The sequence below is a fragment of the Salmo salar genome, chromosome 07 (assembly GCF_965601325.2).
Source record: "Salmo salar chromosome 07, fSalSal1, whole genome shotgun sequence".
NCBI lineage: Eukaryota > Metazoa > Chordata > Actinopteri > Salmoniformes > Salmonidae > Salmo > Salmo salar.
Genome location: NC_138297.1, coordinates 27,300,393 through 27,320,885, shown reverse-complemented (window position 1 = coordinate 27,320,885; position 20,493 = coordinate 27,300,393). Strand labels below are relative to the sequence as shown.

The window sequence follows — 20,493 nt, the reverse complement described above, 5'->3', positions numbered from 1 at the left end:
GCTTTAACTTCCTGACTGATGTCTTGAGATGTTGCTTCAATATATCCACAGAATTTTCCTCCCTCATGAAGCCATCTATTTTGTGAAGTGCACCAGTCCCTCCTGCAGCAAAGCACCCCCACAACATGATGCTGCCACCCCCGTGCTTCACGGTTGGGATGGTGTTCTTTGGCTTGCAAGCCTCCCCCTTTTTCCTCCAAACATAACAATGGTCATTATGGCCAAACAGTTCTATTTTTGTTTCATCAGACCAGAGGACATTTCTCCAAAAAGTACGATCTTTGTCCCCATGTGCAGTTGCAAACCGTAGTCTGGCTTTTTTATGGTGGTTTTGGAGCAGTGGCTTCTTCCTTGCTGAGCGGCCTTTCAGGTTATGTCGATATAGGACTCGTTTTACTGTGTATATAGATACTTTTGTACCTGTTTCCTCCAGCATCTTCACAAGGTCCTTTGCTGTTGTTCTGGGATTGATTTGCACTTTTCGCACCAAAGTACGTTCACCTCTAGGAGACAGAACGCTCTCCTTCCTGAGCGGTATGACGGCTGTGTGATCCCATGGTGTTTATACTTGCTTACTATTCTTTATACAGATGAACGTGGTACCTTCAGGCATTTGGAAATTGCTCCCAAGGATGAACCAGACTTGTGGAGGTCTACAATTTTTTTTCTGAGGTCTTGGCTGATTTCTTTTGATTTTCTCATGATGTCAAGCAAAGAGGCACTGAGTTTGAAGGTAGGCCTTGAAATACATCCACAGGTACACCTCCAATTGACTCAAATGCTGTAAATTAGCCTATCAGAAGCTTCTAAAGCCATGACATCATTTTCTGGAATTTAGTGTATGTAAACTTCTGATCCACTGGAATTGTGATACAGTGAAATAATCTCTAAACAATTGTTGAAAAATTGCTTGTGTCTTGCACAAAGTAGATGTCCTAACTGACTTGCCAAAACTATTGTTTGTTAACAAGAAATTTGTGGAGTGGTTGAAAAACGAGTTTTAATGACTCCAACAATAGTGTACGTAAACTTCCGACTTCAACTGTAGCTGTTGAATGCGGAAACGGCTGGTAAACCAGGTGAGTGAATCTAAATATTGTGTCATGTAGGCCTTGTGTAAAAGGCTCATAATGTCCTCATGCTGCATTGATTAAGCCTTAGGGCAGGTTTAGAGTACATTAGTTCTTGCCAGGAGTCCTCACACCAAGCAATATGTATCGAGGAATGTTAAGGTTGAAATTCTGCACCATGCTCTGTGCTCTTAACCTATCATAACTTTACTTTGGAATATGTTGTTTAGTGTAAGTGCTGTGTATCCTACACTTAAGGAGACCAGACAGAGGCCGAGCAGACCCGACATATTAATAATTAATGACCCAGTGAAGGCTGGCTGTATATAGTAGCGCTCCAGTGAGGGTGACCAGGCTTTGCTCAGTAGGACACACAGAGAAGCGGGCCATTGTGTGCGTGTGTGTTTTGGCTGGTATTGGGTTACACACAAGGTCACTCTCAGTAATCTCTGTTCAATCAGTGGCCTCTAAGGTTGGGCGGTATCCAGATTTTCATATCGTCATACTGTCCTTCTCTCATCCCGGGATTTACGGTATTACTGGTATTACTGTTTTTTTGCGCTAAAAATGCAAAAAAAATAACATTAGGTGTCTACCAAAATGCTAACAAAATTAGCACAAGTACTAGCGGATTTTTATAGAAGCTGCTAGCTAACAGGGACATTTTCAGCTTCCAGGAATTGTGTAAAGATTCTTGCGACATGGGGCCTTGCATTATCATGCTGAAACATGAGGTGATGGCGGTGGATGAATGGCACGACAATGGGCCTGAGGATCTCGTCACGGTATCTGCATTGAAATTGAAATTGCCATGGATTAAATACAATTGTGTTTGTTGTCCATAGCTTATGCCTGCCCATACCATAAGCCCACCGCCACCATGGGGCACTCTGTTCACAACGTTGATATCAGCAAACCGTTTGCCCACACAATGCCATACACGCTGTCTGCCATCTGCCAGGTACCGTTGAAACCATGATTCATTCGTGAAGAGCACACTTCTTCAGCATGTCAGTGGCTGTCAAAGGTTCACATTTGCCTACTGAAAACTGTTACGACTCCAAACTGCAGTCAGGTCAAGACCCTGGTGAGGATGACGAGCACGCAGATGAGCTTCCCTAAGATGGTTTCTGACAGTTTGTGCAGAAATTATTTGGTTGTGCAAACCCACAGTTTCATCAGCAGACTGGGTGACTGGTCTCAGACGATCCAGCAGGTGAAGAGGCCAGATATTGAGGTCCTGTGCTGGTGTGGTTACACATGGTCTGCGGTTGTGAGGCCGGTTTGACGTACTGCCAAATTCTCTAAAAAAAAAAAACGTTGGAGGCGGCTTATGTGACAACAGCTCTGGTGGACATTCCTGCAGTCAGCATGCCAATTGCACGCTCCTTCAAAACTTGAGACATCTGTGGCATTGTGTTGTGTGACAAAACTGTACATTTCAGAGTGTCCTTTTATTGTCCTCAGCACAAGGTGCACCTGTGTAAGGATAATGCTGTTTAATCAACTTCTTGATATGCCTCACCTGTCAGGTAGATGGATTGTCTTGGCAAAAGAGAAAGGCTCACTAACAGAGATGTAAACAAATTTGTTCACATTTTCGAGAAATAAGCTTTTTGTGAGTATGGAACATTTCTGGGGTCTTTTATTTCAGCGCATGATACATGGGACCAACACTTTACATGTTGCGTTTTTATTTTTATGTTCAGTGTAATTAGTGACCTTAATTCATCAATCAAGTACAAGGGAGGAGTGAAAACCCGCAGACACTCAGTCTTCCATGGAATGAGTATGATACCTATGTATTAGAGACTTAACCAGAAAGACTCACGCCTGTAATTGCTGCCAAAGGTGATTCTGACATGTATTGACTCAGGGGTGTGAATACTTACGCTGTATGTAAATGAGATCTTTCTGTATTTCATTTTCAATAAATTAGCAAACAATTCTAAAAACGTGTTTTCACTTTGTCGTTATGGGGTATTTTGTGTAGATGGGTGAAAGAAAAACATCTATTGAATCCATTTTCGAATTCAGGCTGTAACACAACAAAATGTGGAATAAGTCAAGGGGTAGCAGGGCTGGTCCTTGCCTTTCTGCTGCTTTAAGCAAGCCCAAAAAGCAGCACCCACAGTGAAACTAGAATAAGCCCAGTAAGCACAAGGATGTTGAAAAGATGTCTAAAATACTTATTTATCAGACGTTGATGTTAGGAATAAATGTAGGTTCTGAATGAATGGTGAAAATATCTATTTTCCGGAAGTTTAAAATACGTATTTTCCAGGACATTGAAAAGACGTTGAAAATACATATTTTACGAACGTTGAAATCAGATTCATTTTCGGTAATGAATGAAAGTTGAAAATATGTCATTTTATAGATGACTATGTTTGGCTGGTCTAGACCTGACCAAATCTGAACCAAACGTAGACGTCTATGATGGGTTCAGATTTGGACCAGACCGGACCAAAAATATATGTCCGTGGGCGTTGAAATCAAAGCAAACAGGTTCGGACCAGACCAAAATCCAATGTCCATGGATGTGGAATTCAAGACTGGTCTGGACTGCAACAAAAAAAGACGTCCAAAAGGCGTCAGGGTCGGTCCCTGCTTCCTGAGGTATATCCTACAGTGTCGTCTGAAATTGTATTTTATGAATGCCCAACTGTGGTAAGCCTACCATTTTGTAAAACACCAAATAAAGACGTCGGCTCATGCTTACTGGGGTGTAGCCTACCATGTCAACCAGCAATGGAATTTTATGAATGCCCATCCATGTAGTAGGCCAATCATTTTTAAAACAGGCGGTTGCATTGGCTTTGTGACGAATCAGTTTTGCTATATAAGTCCTGAATTTCAGCTACCCAACTTTTTAGGAGTTATCATGAGCCTATTTGCATTGTGTTTATTTTATTTTTTTCCCGCTATGATCAGCTTGAAACCACTGATCATGAAAATAGGGTGAAACTCCTGGACAACACTTGTGATAGTGCATTCCATATTGTCCATTTTACTTTGACCTGACCTGTTTTTAGGATGTGTTGTTTGTTAACGTGACAGCGCATTTTTTGATTGGGCACCATTTAGGTTTGGCTATTTGATCGAGGAGAAACCTGCATGATGTAAAAAGTGTCCCTCTCAAGACGGTCATACATTTTATCTCCAGCCTGTAGGCTACAGTAAAGGCAACATACTATTTTTACCATATCCTGTATCTGCTACATGATTTATGTTGGATAATGTTTTTGACGGAATGTTGGTGGACCGCTGCAGCGATGCGTCTCCAACAGCACCCTGGAGAGGAGCGCTGGGAATGGACAAGCAAAATATTTTGCGTCCCTTCCTTTGACAGAGTGGGCACAGGCCGGTATCAACGCTCAGCTAAAAAGCCCATATGCCACATGTTGAAAGCAATTATTGTTGTTGGGCAGAATTATGTGACGTTTTATATGTTGTCGGAGGTATGTCTTGGTCAGTTTAGCATAGAAAATGCCGCCCTTGTCAATTTGCCGACATAGGCGGCCACTTAACGGCCAGTGTACACTAGCAGGCTGTACATTTCCTCGTGCATCTTCGGCCGCTCAGAGTGGCACCCTTGTGGCGGTGCTGGCAGCATATAGCAGCAGTTCGGTTGTACATCAAGAATTCAGCATTTTGTATAAGGTCTGGTTATTAAATGGGTAAATAGTTTAATCCATTCTACATTTCACAGGTAAATAGTAATATGCTCTAAACCGCTCTGGTGACAAACATTGCTGCCCTGTTTCCAATCGTCAACGGGAGAACCTATTGAAGTAAGTAAATACATTTTGAAAATGTAAAAATAATGACGTATTCTTAGCTAACTAGCTACAGTGGAGGCTAACTCAAATGAGTTGCTAGCATAGCTAGCTATCGAGACAACTTTACATACTATACAGCTAGTTAGCTAAGTTAATTAAATATCACCAGCTACCTAACTTCATATTAGCTACCTATTGTGATGTATTTATCATTGTAAAAAAAAAAATTCTAATGCATTTGTAGGAAGCTAGCTAAGGATAGCAGCTCCAACTGAATAGGGCAGGTACTTTTGTGTAGTTCCAGTCCCTAGAAAGAAGTGAGGACAGAGATAATAGTACCAAAATATTCAGTGCTGTCTAATTGGAGTATAAGGAAGTCTGTTTTTTGTGATGTTTTCTGTCCTCAGCTACAGAGAGCTTTGAACGCCTGTTGTATGCAGATGAAGAGGTCCCAATGAAGAGCGGTGGTTCTGAGTCCAGGTCCTGGGGACTCAAAACAAAAACATTTTTGTTTTTGCCTTGGCACTACACAGCTGATTTAAATGATCAACTCATCATCAAGCTTCAAACAGTATTTATGTATTCATTTTTGATGCCATCCTTGATATGATCCTTCTGTTGTCACATTCTACACATGCATCTATCTATTCAATGTTATCATGATTTATTACAGGAGATATACTTTCAGTAATCCACAATGACCTGGTGATGTAAAAGTCTAATAATGACATTGTCTTCCATATTCCTACAGATATCTTGCAACTGGAGATTCCTCCAAAACGATTCCCTACAGTTACCGTGTAGGACACTGCACGATTGGGTGGCCAGGGCCACCTGGGACTGCCTCGTGGGGAAATTCAGTCGTGTGTGAAGGCTACCTGTGTCCTGCATAACTTCACGAGGACCAGGAGGGGATCTGCAGCTTGCCGCCGTGTGCCAGAGGAGAGGTCTGTTGCTCTGCAGGATGTTGCAAGGATGGGGGCCAACAATGCAGCACTGGATGCAATCCGTGTGGGAAGGCCTTTACCTCCTACGTCCCTGGCAACACCATAGACCACACTATGCATAACCAAAGGCTCTTTTAAGAGCCACCCACATTGCAATAAGACTATTCTTCCATTTACTTAGGTATGTCAACTGCAGTTATTCAATTCCAAGTTTCTCTCCCTTTGATTTATACTTCTTAGGTGAGGGTGCCATTCAGGTAAAATTATATATAAAAAAAGAATGTTTACCTTATTTAACGCTGCTGTTCAGGTAAGGGTGATGTCTGTACATAAACAAAACAGGCTCTTTTAAGAGTCACCCATATTGAAAACAATGTGAACAATAAGACACCCTACAACCCACACCTACACAGTTGTGTATCAATCTGATTGATGTATTGTATTGTGCAGTAAGCAGGCTCAGGTGTATAACTGGCTCCTTCCACCTTCAAAGAATAGGCAAGAGGACCAACAATGGAGAATAGTAAGGCCCTCCATTATTTATATTTAAGTAACTACGCTATATCGTTTGTCCTCGTGTGTCTGCATGTTTTTCAGTATAAAGTACTCTGCAGCCACACACACAGATTGCTGTTGAACACTGTCTCTTTAACTACCTTATTTTCTCAATAACAATTTCGACCCCTTCTCCCTAAATCCTCTAGGTTAGATCAGCTGTGTCTGTGAACCACTTCTGAACTGCCTGACACATAGAGGGCACAGCATGATCAGAGGTGAGATGTCACTTGGTCAGGCCAACAGGCAGTATTATTAAAGAGGTGCTTTGCATTGAAATACAGATGGAGATGTAGTAATCCCAGAGTTAATGATCCAAGGTCAGTTTTGCATTTCAGCCGATGATTATGATGACTGACAGTGTTAGCATGATTAAGCCTTGTTTATTTTTATTTTCTCTCCATCTGTCTCTTCTGCAGGTATGTTTTGGTGTGAGAGAGGATGCCAACCCCCAGTCCTGTCATCACCACCTCACCGACTCTAAGATAACCCTCTGGCCAACTGGGGGTCCAAGAATGGTTAGGAGACACTGTTAGAGACACTATAATGTACTTGTGATGACCTGAGAGAATATGAAGTTTAATAGCACTGTAATTCATTAATCATATGCTGTCTTCCCTGCTCCTCCGTTCTTATCTCTTTTTCCCTTTCTGTCTATTACACTTTCTCTCACGCCTCTCTCCCCACCTCATCTTTCTTCCTCTGTTTTTATAATGCCCACCAGATATGCATTGAAGTACATATTGAACTTGTATTTTTAATATTACGTATTTATAACTTGGATAATGAACTTCTTTCAATAAAGCTTTTCACATTCTCTACTGGAATTGGTTCACATTCTCTACTGGTTGAAATTAATTCTCTCATTTGATGAAATACTACACCTATCCTGTGTCGCCCCAACCCCCCCCCCCCCAAAAAAAAAGACGAATTGGATATGACTGAATAAAGAATGTCTCACAGACATTCACACCTGAATCACACCTTTATTTGCGAAGTTGGTGTACATGATAGTTAATATATATTCAATGTACAGGCTATGTGGGGAACTCATGCTTGGTAATAACTACATGTACAGTACCGTTCAAAAGTTTGGGGTCACTTAGAAATGTCCTTGTTTTCCATGAAAACATACATGAAATGAGTTGCAAAATGAATAGGAAATACAGTATAGTCAAGATGTTGACAAGGTTAGAAATAATGCTTTTTTTAAATTGACATAATTGTGTCCTTCAAACTTTGCTTTCGTCAAAGAATCCTCCATTTGCAGCAATTACAGCCTTGCAGACCTTTGCAATTCTAGTTGTCAATTTGTTGAGATAATCTGAAGAGATTTCACCCCATGCTTCCTGAAGCACCTCCTACAAATTGGATTGGCTTGATGGGCACTTCTTACGTACCATACGGTGAAGCTGTTCCCTCAATAGGGTTGAGATCCGGTGACTACTGGCCACTCCATTATAGACAGAATACCAGCTGACTGCTTCTTCCCTAAATAGTTCTTGCATAGTTTGGAGCTGTGCTTTGGAGCATTGTCCTGTTGTAAGAGGAAATTGGCTCCAATTAAGCGCCTTCCACAGGGTATGGCATGGCGTTGCAAAATGGAGTGATTTCTGTCCTTCTTCAAGATCCCTTTTACCCTGTACAAATCTCCCACTTTACCACCACCAAAGCACCCCCAAACTATCACATTGCCTCCACCATGCTTGACAGATAGAATCATGCACTCCTCCAGCATCTTTTCATTTTTTCTGCGTCTCACGAATGTTCTTCTTTGTGATCCGAACACCTCAAACTTAGATCTGTCTGTCCATAACACTTTTTCCAATCTTCCTCAGTCCAGTGTCTGTGTTCTTTTGCCCATCTTAATATTTTCTTTTTATTGGCCAGTCTGAGATCTGGCTTTTTCTTTGCAACTCTGCCTAGAATGCCAGCATCTCGGAGTCGCCTCTGCACTGTTGACGTTGAGACTTGTGTTTTGTGGGTACTATTTAATGAAGCTGCCAGTTGAGGACTTGTGAGGCGTCTGTTTCTCAAACTAGACACTCTAATGTACTTGTCCTCTTACTCAGTTGTGCACCGGGGCCTCCCACTCCTCTTTCTATTTTGGTCAGAGCCAGTTTGTGCTGTTCTGTGAAGGGAGTAGGACACAGCGTTGTTTGAGATCTTCAGTTTCTTGGCAATTTCTTGCATGGAATAGCCTTCATTTCTCAGAACAAGAATAGACTGATGAGTTTCAGAAGAAAGTTCTTTGTTTCTGGCCATTTTGAGCCTGTAATTGAACCCACAAAATGCTGATGCTCCAGATACTCAACTAGTCTAAAGGCCAGTTTTAGTGCTTCTTTAATCAGAACACCAGTTTTCAGCTGTGCTAACATAATTGCAAAAGGGTTTTCTAATGATCAATTAGCCTTTTAAAATGATAAACTTGGATTAGCTAACACAACGTGCCATTGGAACACAGGAGTGATGGTTGCTGATAATGGGCCTCTGTACGCTTATGTAGATATTCCATAAAAAATCTGCCATTTCCAGCTACAATATTCATTTACAGCATTAACAATGTCTACACTGTATTTCTGATACATTTTATGTTATTTTAATGGACAAAAAATGTGCATTCTTTCAAAAACAAGGACATTTCTAAGTGACCCCAAACTTTTGAACAGTAGTGTATTCCCTGACTGGCATCCTTGGCATAATCAGGTTATATTATATTCTACTCAATCCACTAATTTGAAGGGGTGTCCACATACTTTTGTATATAATGTGTATTTACAAACAAATACGTGACTGGCTCAACTGTTCTGGGGAACTACTGTAAGCTTCATAATATAAAATAATGTGATAGGTGAAATGAAGAATGCAATCTTTTTTCATTGCAGGTATTTACTTAAAAAGTAGCTACAAATATACTTAAATGTTTTGAAAAACTTTAAAGAAATAGTTTCAATGGTATTGGCAGTATTGAAAAACCATCCCGTTGTCACGTATCAAGGTAAGACTCAAGTGCAGACTGTGTGAAGTAATAATGTTTATTGTAACAACAGGGGCAGGCAAACGACAGGTCAAGGCAGGCAGGGGTCGGTAGTCCATAGGTGGAGCAAAGGTGCAGGCAGGATGAGGGCCGGGTCCAAGATGTCTTTAGCGGGAACTCAGCACCTCTCCTCCGGGCCATAACCCTCCCAGTCAACCAGGTACTGGAAACCCCTGCCCCGTGGTCGAGCCCTCAGGAGGCGTCTTACCGTGTACGCTGGCTGGCCATCAATGGCACGAGGGGGAGTGATGGGCCTAGAAACAGAAGACAAGGGGCAGTCAGACATGGTTTTGACTCTAGACACAGAATAAGTAGGAAAAATACGGAGGGTACAGGGCAACAGAGGACGAACAGCAAAGGAGCTAATGATCTTGGAACGGGGGTGAAGGTCTCGGCTTCCGGGGGTGTAGCCGCAGCACAATAGAGGCGTGCCACCGCCTCAGGCTTGACCTTCTTGGATACCGGTCGGTGCTGTGGAAGCGAAGTGGCACGGGCCTTACTGAACCCCTCCCGGTGGTCCTGGTACTCTGCGTAGCTGGCGGAGGGGTCCGGGACAATTTCCATGCCCCCAGGAAGACGCCCCCGTGCAGGCAGAGCTGACTTCAGGCAATGAGTGTGGCAGGACGGGCTCCAGCCCACGATGGCACCAGTAGCCCAATCAATGGAGGGATTGTGTCGCTGGAGCCAAGAGAATCCCAATACCACGGGAACCTCCAGAGATTCAATCAACAGGAATTGGATCGTCTCGCTGTGGTTCCCCAACACTCGTAGGTTAACGGTGGTGGTCTGGTGGGTGACCCGGCCTATAAAGCGCCCGTCCAGTTTGGTGACCAGTTTACAATCTGTGTTAAGGAGAGAGATTGGTCTATAGGAGGCGCACTTTAGCGGGTTTTTCCCTTTCTTGTGGATTACAGTAATCACTGCTTGAGAGAAAGACTCTGGAAAGCAGTTGTCTTCCCCGGCTTTTTTAAGTACCTCCATGAGGTAGGGGACCAACAGCTCCCTAAATTCTTTATAGAACTCTGGAGGGAAGCCATCCTCCCCAGGAGATTTATTAGAAGGTAAGGATTTAATGGCTTCCACCAATTCAGGAACAGAGAAGTTTTCACTCAGGCGCTCTCTGTCTTCCTCTGACAGGCATGGGAGGTTGAGAGAGGAGAGAAAGGAGTCGATCTCCGACAGATCATCGCTTGATTGGGAAGTGTAGAGGTCTTCATAGTATTTCTTAAAGGTATTATTAATTTCGGTAGGGTCGAAAGATATCTCATTAGTAAGGGTTTCTATAGCATTAATTGTCCTCTTACTTTCCTCTGCTTTCAGTTGCCATGCCAGTACTTTGTGAGCTTTCTCTCCAAGCTCGTAATAACGCTGTTTTGATTTAGTGATGGCCCTCTCAGCTTGATATGTGTTCAGAATATTATATTTCAGTTTTTTATTTACCAAAAGCCTATATAGATCTTTAGTCGGGCCTCTTTGGTAGGTTTTCTCCAGCTCAGAGATTTCAGATTCAAGGACATTCAGTTCCGCACCATATTTTCTCTTCAACCCTTTAGTATAGGAAATGATCTGTCCCCTCAGATAGGCTTTCAATGTGTCCCAAAGAATGAAACTGTCAGGAGCGGAGGGTTTGTTTGTCAAAGTAAAAATATTGATCTGCTCTTTGATAAATGCACAAAATTCTGGTTGCTTTAAGAGTGTAGGATTTAGTCTCCATCTATATGCTCCGTTTACCTTGTTAGGAATGGAGATTGATAATACCAGAGGAGAATGGTCGCTAAGCAATCTGGGGAGATACTCGATATCTAACACTCTATGAAACAGTTGGGTCGATAGTAAAAAGTTATCTATGCGTGTGTGTGTCTTGTGTGGGTGTGAATAAAAAGAGTAGTCCCTATCCTGTGGGTGCAACTGTCTCCAGATGTCTAGTAAATTAAGATCTTTCATGAATGACATGGTGAGCTTGGCGGCTTTGGTAAGAACGGAGGGTTTATCCGAGGACATATCAAGGACTGTATCTAAACAAAAATTTAGATCTCCTCCAACCAGTAGCCATCCTGGTGGTGCTTGAGCGACCTGAAGGAAGACATTCTGTATAAACATATGGTCATCGAAGTTAGGAGCATAAATATTCAGCAGGGTCCAAGACTCTGAAAACATATGCCCCTGCACCAAAACAAACCTGCCCGAGGGATCAGAGATGGTGTTGTTGACGCAGAAGGGGATGTGTCTACTTATCAAAATTGCAGTTCCTCTTGCTTTGGAGTTAAAAGAGGACGCAAAAACTTGTCCTACCCATTCCCTCTTCAATTTCTTGTGTTCGCTGGCTGTAAGATGTGTTTCTTGTAGAAACACAATATCGGCCTTTAATTTCTTAAGGTATGTATAGACTCTTTTCCTTTTAATCGGGCTGTTAAGGCCTTTTACGTTGAATGTGACATATTTTAGTGGATTAAGCATAGGTTGGGTTTGAAATATGTAACCGAATGGAAATCTCTCATATGTAAATAGTCAGGAAATGTTTCAACTTTGGTTTGAACACAGAAGTGACCTATGTGCCTCTTTAGGAAGGAAACAACAATAAACATGGAAAAAAAGGGGGAAAAAAACCCACCCACCCCGATTGTCAGACTAAAACAACAATCCCAACAATCAAACATGAATACACTTGTAGATACGTTGCTGCTCGCTTTCCACCTTACTCTTACTAGCTAAACCTTGGCGTAAACTAAAACCTGCAAGCTCTCTAAATTGAAAACAAACGTTGTGAATAGGCATTTATGGCTGAATAATTACTGCCCATGGTAAGGGCTGCTTGAGTCTCTTTTCGGGAGAGGAGAAACATAAATGGGGGGGAAGCGGTGGGCCTAAACCCACTTATTGCTTCGTCCAGTGGATATTGACTAAACCAAAATATAGTCTCCTGTAAATGTAATAGAACTCACCCCGGGGAAAAACGGTTAGTTGAAAATGTACAAATCAATTATAGCGACCGGATAGCGGGGTAGACGGATCCGATATCAGCAGATCAGTCCAGATAAGAGAAAACAAACAGATTGGATCTTATCCCCCAGAGAGACCGTTTTTCAGTCGCGGTTCGGTTCTTTGAGAAAAGTGAATACTTCTCCCGGTGTGTTGAAGATATGGCATCGGCCTTTGTACTGAACTTTCATCCGCGCAGGGTGGATGAGGTAGCCGGTGATGTTCTTCTCCTTCAGTGCTTTGGCGGCAGGTCTGAACTGCTTGCGACGTCTGGCGAGATCGGCACTCATATCCGGGAAAAGGCTGACCCTCTTGCCATCGAAGGTGATGTCCCCTTTGGCTCTTGCGAGTTGCAGTATCTTCTCTGTCTTGGAAACGGAGGAACCTGACCAGAACGGCAGGTGGGGGCTCCTCTGGCCGGGGTTTCGGCGCTGATGTTCTATGGGCGCGTTCGATTTCCAGCGGCTTGGTGAAGTTGATTATGCCTAGGACATCCGGGATCCATTGAGTGAAGAAGCGGACCGGGTCACGGCCCTCTTTCAATCCCACCACACGGATATTACTGCATCTGCTCTGGTTCTCCATCTGGTCTACTTTGTTTTTGAGGTAGGCATTATCCTTCTGCAGTTCTATCAGAACCTGGTCATGTCGAGCGACGGTGTCCTCAACTGTGTTAATGCGCATCTCGGCCTCAGTCGTTCTCAGAAGGAGATCATTCATGGAGGATTTCAGGTCGTCGATGGAAGAATGGAGTTCAGCCGAATTCTTGTCAATTTTCATAGAAAGACCTTTGTTACCATCCTGAATTTCCCGGAGGAGAGTAGCCAGCATGTCTTGCGAGGCTGCCGAGAGCAATAGTCTGGAACCGTCGTCTGAGATATGAGGGCTAATGCTAAACTTGCTAGCTGTGGCGTTATCGTTGTCTTGGGATTCAACGACGTTTTGGTCGTCCTTCTTGCCTCTCGGTCGGAGGTCCATGGCTCTTTGGGAAGGTAAGTATTTGACAATTTATCAGCCGATGTTAGAATATTGTTTCAACGTTGTTATTTAGGTAATAATAGGATACATTTCAAGAGCTCGGTTTGTCAACGTCTGTTCAGCTCCGCGGCATCACGTGTCTCCCAACAATTATCTTTAAGACTCACCAGTGTACCCACTCCAACGAATGAGCTAGGTCTCTTAAAGGGACAGGTAGACACAAAATGACCGGCAGTATGCAATACAGACAATTCTGGGTCTCAAGTCTGCGTACGCGTTCAGCTGGAGCCAGCCTAGCCCTGCCGAGCTGCATCGGCTCGGGAAGAGGTGAATTGGCAGTCTCTGGAGGCTCTTGGAGGGACTCGGGTAAGCTTGGATCCTCTCGGGAACGTAGACGCTGGGGACTTCCGGAGTTCATCAGCTGCAAGGTGGGATCCCTGAGTGAGCGATTTGGAACGCAATCGGACCTCTTCTCCCTCCCACGTTCCCGTAGCCGACCATCGATCCGGATGGTTAAAGCGATGAGTGAGTCAAGATCTGTTGGTAGTTCTCGGGCTGCCAGCTCATCCTTTACCTCCTACGATAATCCATGTCGGAATGTGTCGAACAGCGCTTCCGGGTTCCAGGTATCCTCCGCTGCTAGCGTGCGGAACTCCGCCGCACAGTCTGCCACACTGAAGGTGTCCTGCCGAAGCTGGAGTAACTTCCTGGCAGCTTCTCTCCCGGACACCAGAGCTTCAAACTTCTCACCTCCACCACGAATACCTGCAGACTGAGGCAGGCGGCGGATTGTTGCTCCCACACTGCCGTGGCTCAGGCGAGTGCCCTCCCGGAGATCAGCTTAATAATGTACGCTATCTTCGAGCGGTCCGAGGGGAACGAAGAAGGCTGCAGCTTGAAAAAGAGGGAGCACTGGGAGAGAAAGGCCCGGCAGGTTCTGGAATCTCCATTGTAGCGCTCCGGGGGAGGTAACGGGGGTTCCCGGGAAACCGGGGTGATGGTGCTGCTACCAGCTGGGTTACAGAGGGGCTGGGAAGTTACCGTCGTGGTAGGCTGCCTAGTAGGCAACCCCCGGAATTGCTCCCGCAATGCTTTCCATCAGACCGCGAAGCAAATCCTTGTGCGATGACGTTGTGGAGCTGGTCCAAGTCTGCTGGGTCAGTCATGGCCAGTTCGTGCTATCAGGTATCAAGGTAAGACCCAAGTGTAGACTGTGTGAAGTAACAATGTTTATTGTAACAACAGGGGCAGGCAAACGACAGGTCAAGGCAGGCAGGGGTCGATAATCTAGAGTAGGAGCAAAGGTACAGGATGGCAGGCAGGCTCAGGGTCAAGAACAGACAGAGTTCAGTAATCCAGAGGTGGAGCAAAGGTACAGGACGGCAGGCAGGCTCTGGGTCAGGGCAGGCAGAGTGGTCAGGCGGGCGGGTACTGGGTCAGGACAGGCAAGGGTCAAAAACAAGGAGGACGAGAAAAGAGAGGCTGGGAAAAGACAGGAGCTGACAGGACAAACACTGGTAAGCTTGACAAACAAGACGAACCTGCACAGACAGACAGAAAACACTTGCAATGGCCCATTCCGCTGTGGTTCATATACACACACGCCTACATGTTAAATAGGAATTGGGCGAAGACATGCCCAGGGGAGTGAAGGGACAAATTCCCATGAACCAGTTTGGCAGCTTGGTGTCCAATCAGCATAAGCCTGGTGACAGTCCAGGAAGTGTAAATACCTGTATCTGTCAGTATCCCTCCCGTAGGATTGTCTTTACACTACAGTACACAGTGTTTGCATGTTAGCCTGACTGTCTGTCTGCCTGCCTGTCACTTAGTCTGCTTGGTGCTATTTATATGCACTGTGCGTTGGTGCTGGTGTACTATGTCAGGCAGCTGTGGGAATGTTCTGTAGTGGCACAGAATGGAACTACCTGAACCAGGCTTAGAATGGAGGAATGGGACATATTGGAATATTGGAATTAAAAACTGTGGATTTAAAACCTCACTGGTTCTAGTTCTAGATTTCTAGAACCCTGGTGCTATGTTATTTGGGTACTCTGTTGAACAGTTTGCTGGATTTACTTCCAAGCTCCAGATGGGTGACATCATCACCTGTGCCATCGTCGCCTAGCAACAGGAGCAGTGCTGAAAGCCAGGTAGGGGCTTCGTTGGTTGGTTTGATGGTGCCAACACCAAAGGATACTTCGGGATTTTGGCAATGAGGCCCTTTATCATCTTTCCCAGAGTCAGATGAACTCATGGATACCATTTTTATGTATGCAGTATGAAGGAAGTTGGAGGTAGTTTTGTGAGCCAATGCTAGTTAGCATTAGCGCAATGACTGGAAGTATGGGTATCTGCTAGCATGCTACCACAATGACTTGAAGACTATGGGTATCTAATTCCAGTCATTGCAGCAGATACCCATAGAGTTCCAGTCATTGCAGCAGATACTCATAATTTTCCAGTCATTGCACTAATGCTAGTTAGCATCTTCCTTCAAACTGCACGCAGAGACATACAAATGGTATCCATGAGTTCATCTGACTCTGGGGAAGTAGATGATGGGCCTCATTGCCAAGATCCCGAAGTATCCCTTTAATTATAACAAGTGGTAGTGTGAACATACATTTCATGTGCAGCGCTCTAGTGACTGAATTGATACAGTTGTTGCATTATTGAAGTGTGACAGTTTCACACACGTGTACGCCAGTGGCGGTCAGTGTCGTTTATGATGAGGGAGGATGATTTTTTTTCATGAGCATGGCCTTATTTCTATTACAGCATTCACCCAGTTCAATGTAACATTTATGGTTTAGGCTACTATATGATACTCGAATTTTCCCTATACCCATCATGAGGTTGCTTCAAATCAAATCAAATTTGATTTGTCACATGCGCCAAATACAACAGGTGTAGACCTTACAGTGAAATGCATACTTACAAGCCCTTAACCAACAATGCAGTTCAAAAATAGAGTTAAGAAAATATTTACTAAATACATTTGTGAAAATGAATAAATAAAATCGTAAAGTATCAAGACAATTACATAACAATAACGAAGTCGGAAGTTTACATACACTTAGGTTGGAGTCATTAAAACTTGTTTTTCAACCACTCCACAGATTTCTTGTTAACATACTATAGTTTTGGCAAGTCGGTTAGGACATCTACTTTGTGCATGACACAAGTCATTTTTACAACAATTGTTTACAGACAGATTATTTCACTTATAATTCACTGTATCACAATTCCAGTGGGTCAGAAGTTTACATACACTAAGTTGACTGTGCCTTTAAACAGCTTGGATAATTCCAGAAAATGATGTCATGGCTTTAGAAGCTTCTGATAGGCTAATTGACATAATTTGAGTCAATTGGAGGTGTACCTGTGGATATATTTCAAGGCCGAACTTCAAACTCAGTGCCTCTTTGCTTGACATCATGGGAAAATCAAAAGAAATCAGCCACGACCTCAGAAAAAAATGGTTCATCCTTGGGAGCAATTTCCAAATGCCTGAAGGTACCACAATCATCTGTACAAACAATTGTACGCAAGTATAAACACCATGGGACGACGCAGCCGTCATACCGCTCAGGAAGGAGACGTGTTCTGTCTCCTAGAGATGAACGTACTTTGGTGCAAAAATTGCAAATCAATCCCAGAACAACAGCAAAGGACCTTGTGAAGATGCTGGAGGAAACAGGTACAAAAGTATCTATATCCACAGTAAAACAAGTCCTATATCGACATAACCTGAAAGGCCTCTCAGCAAGGAAGAAGCCACTGCTCCAAAACCGCCATAAAAAAGCCAGACTACGGTTTGCAACTGCACATGGGGACAGAGATCGTACTTTTTGGAGAAATGTCCTCTGGCCTGATGAAACAGAAATAGAACTGTTTGGCCATAATGACCATCGTTATGTTTGGAGGAAAAAGGGGGAGGCTTGCAGGCCGAAGAACACCATCCCAACCGTGAAGCACGGGGGTGGCAGCATCATGTTGTGGGGGTCCTTTGCTGCAGGAGGGATTGATGCACTTCACAAAATAGATAGCTTCATGAGGAAGGAAAATTAAGGGGATATATTGAAGCAACATCTCAAGACATCAGTCAGGAAGTTAAAGCTTGGTCGCAAATGGGTCTTCCAAATAGACAATGACCCCAAGCATACTTCCAAAGTTGTGGCGAAATGGCTTAAGGACAACAAAGCAAGGAGGCCTGCAAACCTGACTCAGTTACACCAGCTCTGTCAGGAGGAATGGGCCAAAATTCACCCAACTTATTGTGGGAAGCTTGTGGAAGGCTACCCAAAATGTTTGACCCAAGTTAAACAATTTAAAGGCAATGCTACCAAATACTAATTGAGTGTATATAAACCTCTGACCCAAAGGGAATGTGATGAATGAAATAAAAGCTGAAATAAATCATTCTCTCAACTATTATTCTGACATTTCACATTTTTAAATAAAGTGGTGATCCTAACTGACCTAAGACAGGGAATTTTTACTAGGATTAAATGTCAGGAATTGTGAAAAACTGAGATTAAATGTATTTGGCTAAGGTGTATGTAAACTTCCGACTTCAACTGTATGTGACGTGAATATATTTTGTATAGTTTAATCTAAGAAGGATAACTTTTTCAATGTTTTACCATTTTTTATTTTTATGCGGAGCTTCCACTGGTGTATGCAGATTGCCAATTGTGACAGTGTACTGCTACATGACACATAGCTATGAACAATCAGATGAAATCTCACAAATGGTTTCATATCCCGTCTGTGAGAGAGAAAGAGAGAGATAGTGTTTTTGGAAAGGGAAAAAAGAGAGAGTCAGTCTCAGTACTGGTCTCACTGACATGTTCATGGTGGTTTCTAATGCCATGTTCAGTTTTTTTCTCTTTCCCATGCTGTGGCTTTTGCTTTCACAACATTTGATTTTAGCAGTACTGCAGTGTGGTGTATGTATGTACAAACGCTGTTCTTTTCTATGCTAGATTGGGTTTTCCTCAACTAATTTTTTGATGATTGTGCACTAATACCTATATTAATTAGTTGTGCATGGTAAGCAGCAAATTAATAGAGTCATTGACTGTATAGCGTTCAATACAGATCAATATTGGCGTAGCACTACAGTACTGCTATACTACTGTATACCACAGCCTTTTATTCTTCGTTGATGAATACATATTAGGCCGAGTGCTAATATTATGCATCAGACCGACCGGCACACCTTTCAACAGGCTCTGCCAGCCTGGCCTGATCGCTCTGCATTCTTACGCATTATCGCTCCTCCCTCTGTCCCCCCCCCCCCATCCTCCTTATTATAATAGACGGTTCCATTCCAAAGCTACCTTGCCTGCTTTCCCCCCCAGCCCAGTCGTCTCCCCTAGCAACCAACCAGGCTTGCAGCTCGTCGTGCGATGACATCACCGGCTCCTTAGCAGTCAGCTGCTGCAGTGGAGAGGGAGGGGAAGAGAGCGAGAAAGTGGAGAGGGAGGGGAAGAGAGCGAGAAAGAGAGGGAATTAGGGAGGGAGGAGAAAGACTAGGGGGGGAGAAAAGACAGAGGGAGCTCAGCTTGTCTCACACACACGCACACGCACATACAGCAAGTCTCTCCGAGGCTGTTCGAAACATGGAGGCTGCTCCCGGATTTAGCAGTTAGCCTAGCGACGAGGAGCTAACAAGCGGCGAGACAGCTACATTAGTTTAGCGACCGACTGTCAGTCAACCATGGATGATATCTCAACCGAGGCCGACCCCTATCTACCCTACGACGGGGGAGGGGATACCATCGCCCTGCAGGAGCTGCCTAAAAGAGGTACGCCATGATCTCCCCCCCCCTTCCTTTGAATGGAGTTTGGAGGTTCGGTCTGTTTGTCCATCTGGCTACAGTTGCAGTCATGGCGCTGGATAATCCAATGCTGTAGCTCCCTACTGTTGTTATAATAGACTAAAATGGTGTGGAGCTTATGACTTAGGTCAGACAGGAGGACTGTCATGGTGAACGTGTTATCTAGCTGGCTGCCATTCTGCGACCATTCACCTGCTTGTCGATGATTAACCTTGGCGCCCACTATCAGTGTGTCTGTGTGTGTGTGTCATATCTGCGTGGTGAATTAGCAGGGTGTTTATTCTCCGGGTTTAGCTGAACTCGTAGAATCAATAAATGGCCGAGGAGGAGCAATGTGTGCCACTGCCTCCATCTTTATTCTCGTAGAATAAGCTGTTAAATGTGTGTGTGTGTGTGTGGGAACACCTCTATTACAGCTTCCAGATGTTACTCAGCGTGGTGCTGATCCATTTATCATGCAACAGTGTTTCAGTGACAGGGAGGAGGACCTGTTGGATTGATCTGTAGTGTTCTCTGCCATATCTCACTAGTCAGTACACCTCATTCTGCACTGTCACGCACGCACACACACTAACATCTATAAAGCATCTGCTATCCTTCTCATTACCTGTACAAAACCTATACATTTTCAACAGGATTCAGCGTTATGTGGATATATCCTGGGTAGTTCTTTCAGTTAGCTAATATGTTGCGCAATCATCCCTAAGGCCTAAACTATTCATGGCCCCGCACTGAATAATATGCTTTCCTTTAACATAACCTACCACGTCCTCACGGCTGACTGATTTGATTCAGCTCAAAAGAGAAGAAATCGACCTAACATCAGTCCTATTCCATCCACTTTCAGTTTGCGGTTGAGCTCCTTCGTGTGTGTCCATTTCCCTCTTATCTTTATTTTCTTCCGAATAGAGGCAGGAAGTTTGGTTATGTCTGTCCTTCTGGCTACAGTTGCAGTCATGGCGCTGGATAATCCAATGCTGTAGCTCCCTACTGTTGTTATAATAGACTAAAATGGTGTGGAGCTTATGACTTAGGTCAGACAGGAGGACTGTCATGGTGAACGTGTTATCTAGCTGGCTGCCATTCTGCGACCATTCACCTGCTTGTCGATGATTAACCTTGGCGCCCACTATCAGTGTGTCTGTGTGTGTGTGTGTCATATCTGCGTGGTGAATTAGCAGGGTGTTTATTCTCCGGGTTTAGCTGAACTCGTAGAATCAATAAATGGCCGAGGAGGAGCAATGTGTGCCACTGCCTCCATCTTTATTCTCGTAGAATAAGCTGTTAAATGTGTGT

General features: G+C 43.9%; 1 protein-coding gene and 2 long non-coding RNA genes across 13 annotated transcripts in view; 2 read left to right on the top strand and 1 right to left on the bottom strand.

Annotated features, from left to right (window-relative positions):
- The window catches only part of clcn3 (Cl-/H+ antiporter 3), a 73,208-nt gene that overhangs the window by 14,047 nt on the left and 38,668 nt on the right, over window positions 1-20,493 (top strand). Inside the window, exon 1 of one of the 8 annotated variants that reach the window (XM_014206961.3) lies at window positions 15,157-15,501. The exons of 5 other annotated variants lie outside the window; for them this stretch is intronic. Coding sequence is in view for 2 of the 3 variants with exons in the window: in XM_014206956.3 (XP_014062431.1) it covers window positions 19,077-19,164 (88 nt within the window). In the remaining variant the exon portion in view is untranslated. 8 annotated transcript variants of the gene reach the window in all.
- Window positions 331-7,173, top strand: LOC145880011 (uncharacterized). Of its 4 annotated transcripts, none has more exons than XR_014392896.1 (4): window positions 331-4,864; window positions 5,260-6,322; window positions 6,504-6,572; window positions 6,774-7,173. It is a non-coding gene; the product is annotated as an uncharacterized LOC145880011 (long non-coding RNA). The 4 variants fall into 4 exon arrangements; XR_014392897.1 differs by having other exon boundaries at window positions 331-5,423; window positions 5,604-6,322; XR_014392898.1 differs by having other exon boundaries at window positions 333-5,980; window positions 6,250-6,322.
- On the bottom strand, window positions 9,376-20,184 carry LOC145880012 (uncharacterized). Its single transcript, XR_014392899.1, has 2 exons — window positions 19,962-20,184; window positions 9,376-9,645 (listed from the first exon to the last, which is right to left on the bottom strand). It is a non-coding gene; the product is annotated as an uncharacterized LOC145880012 (long non-coding RNA).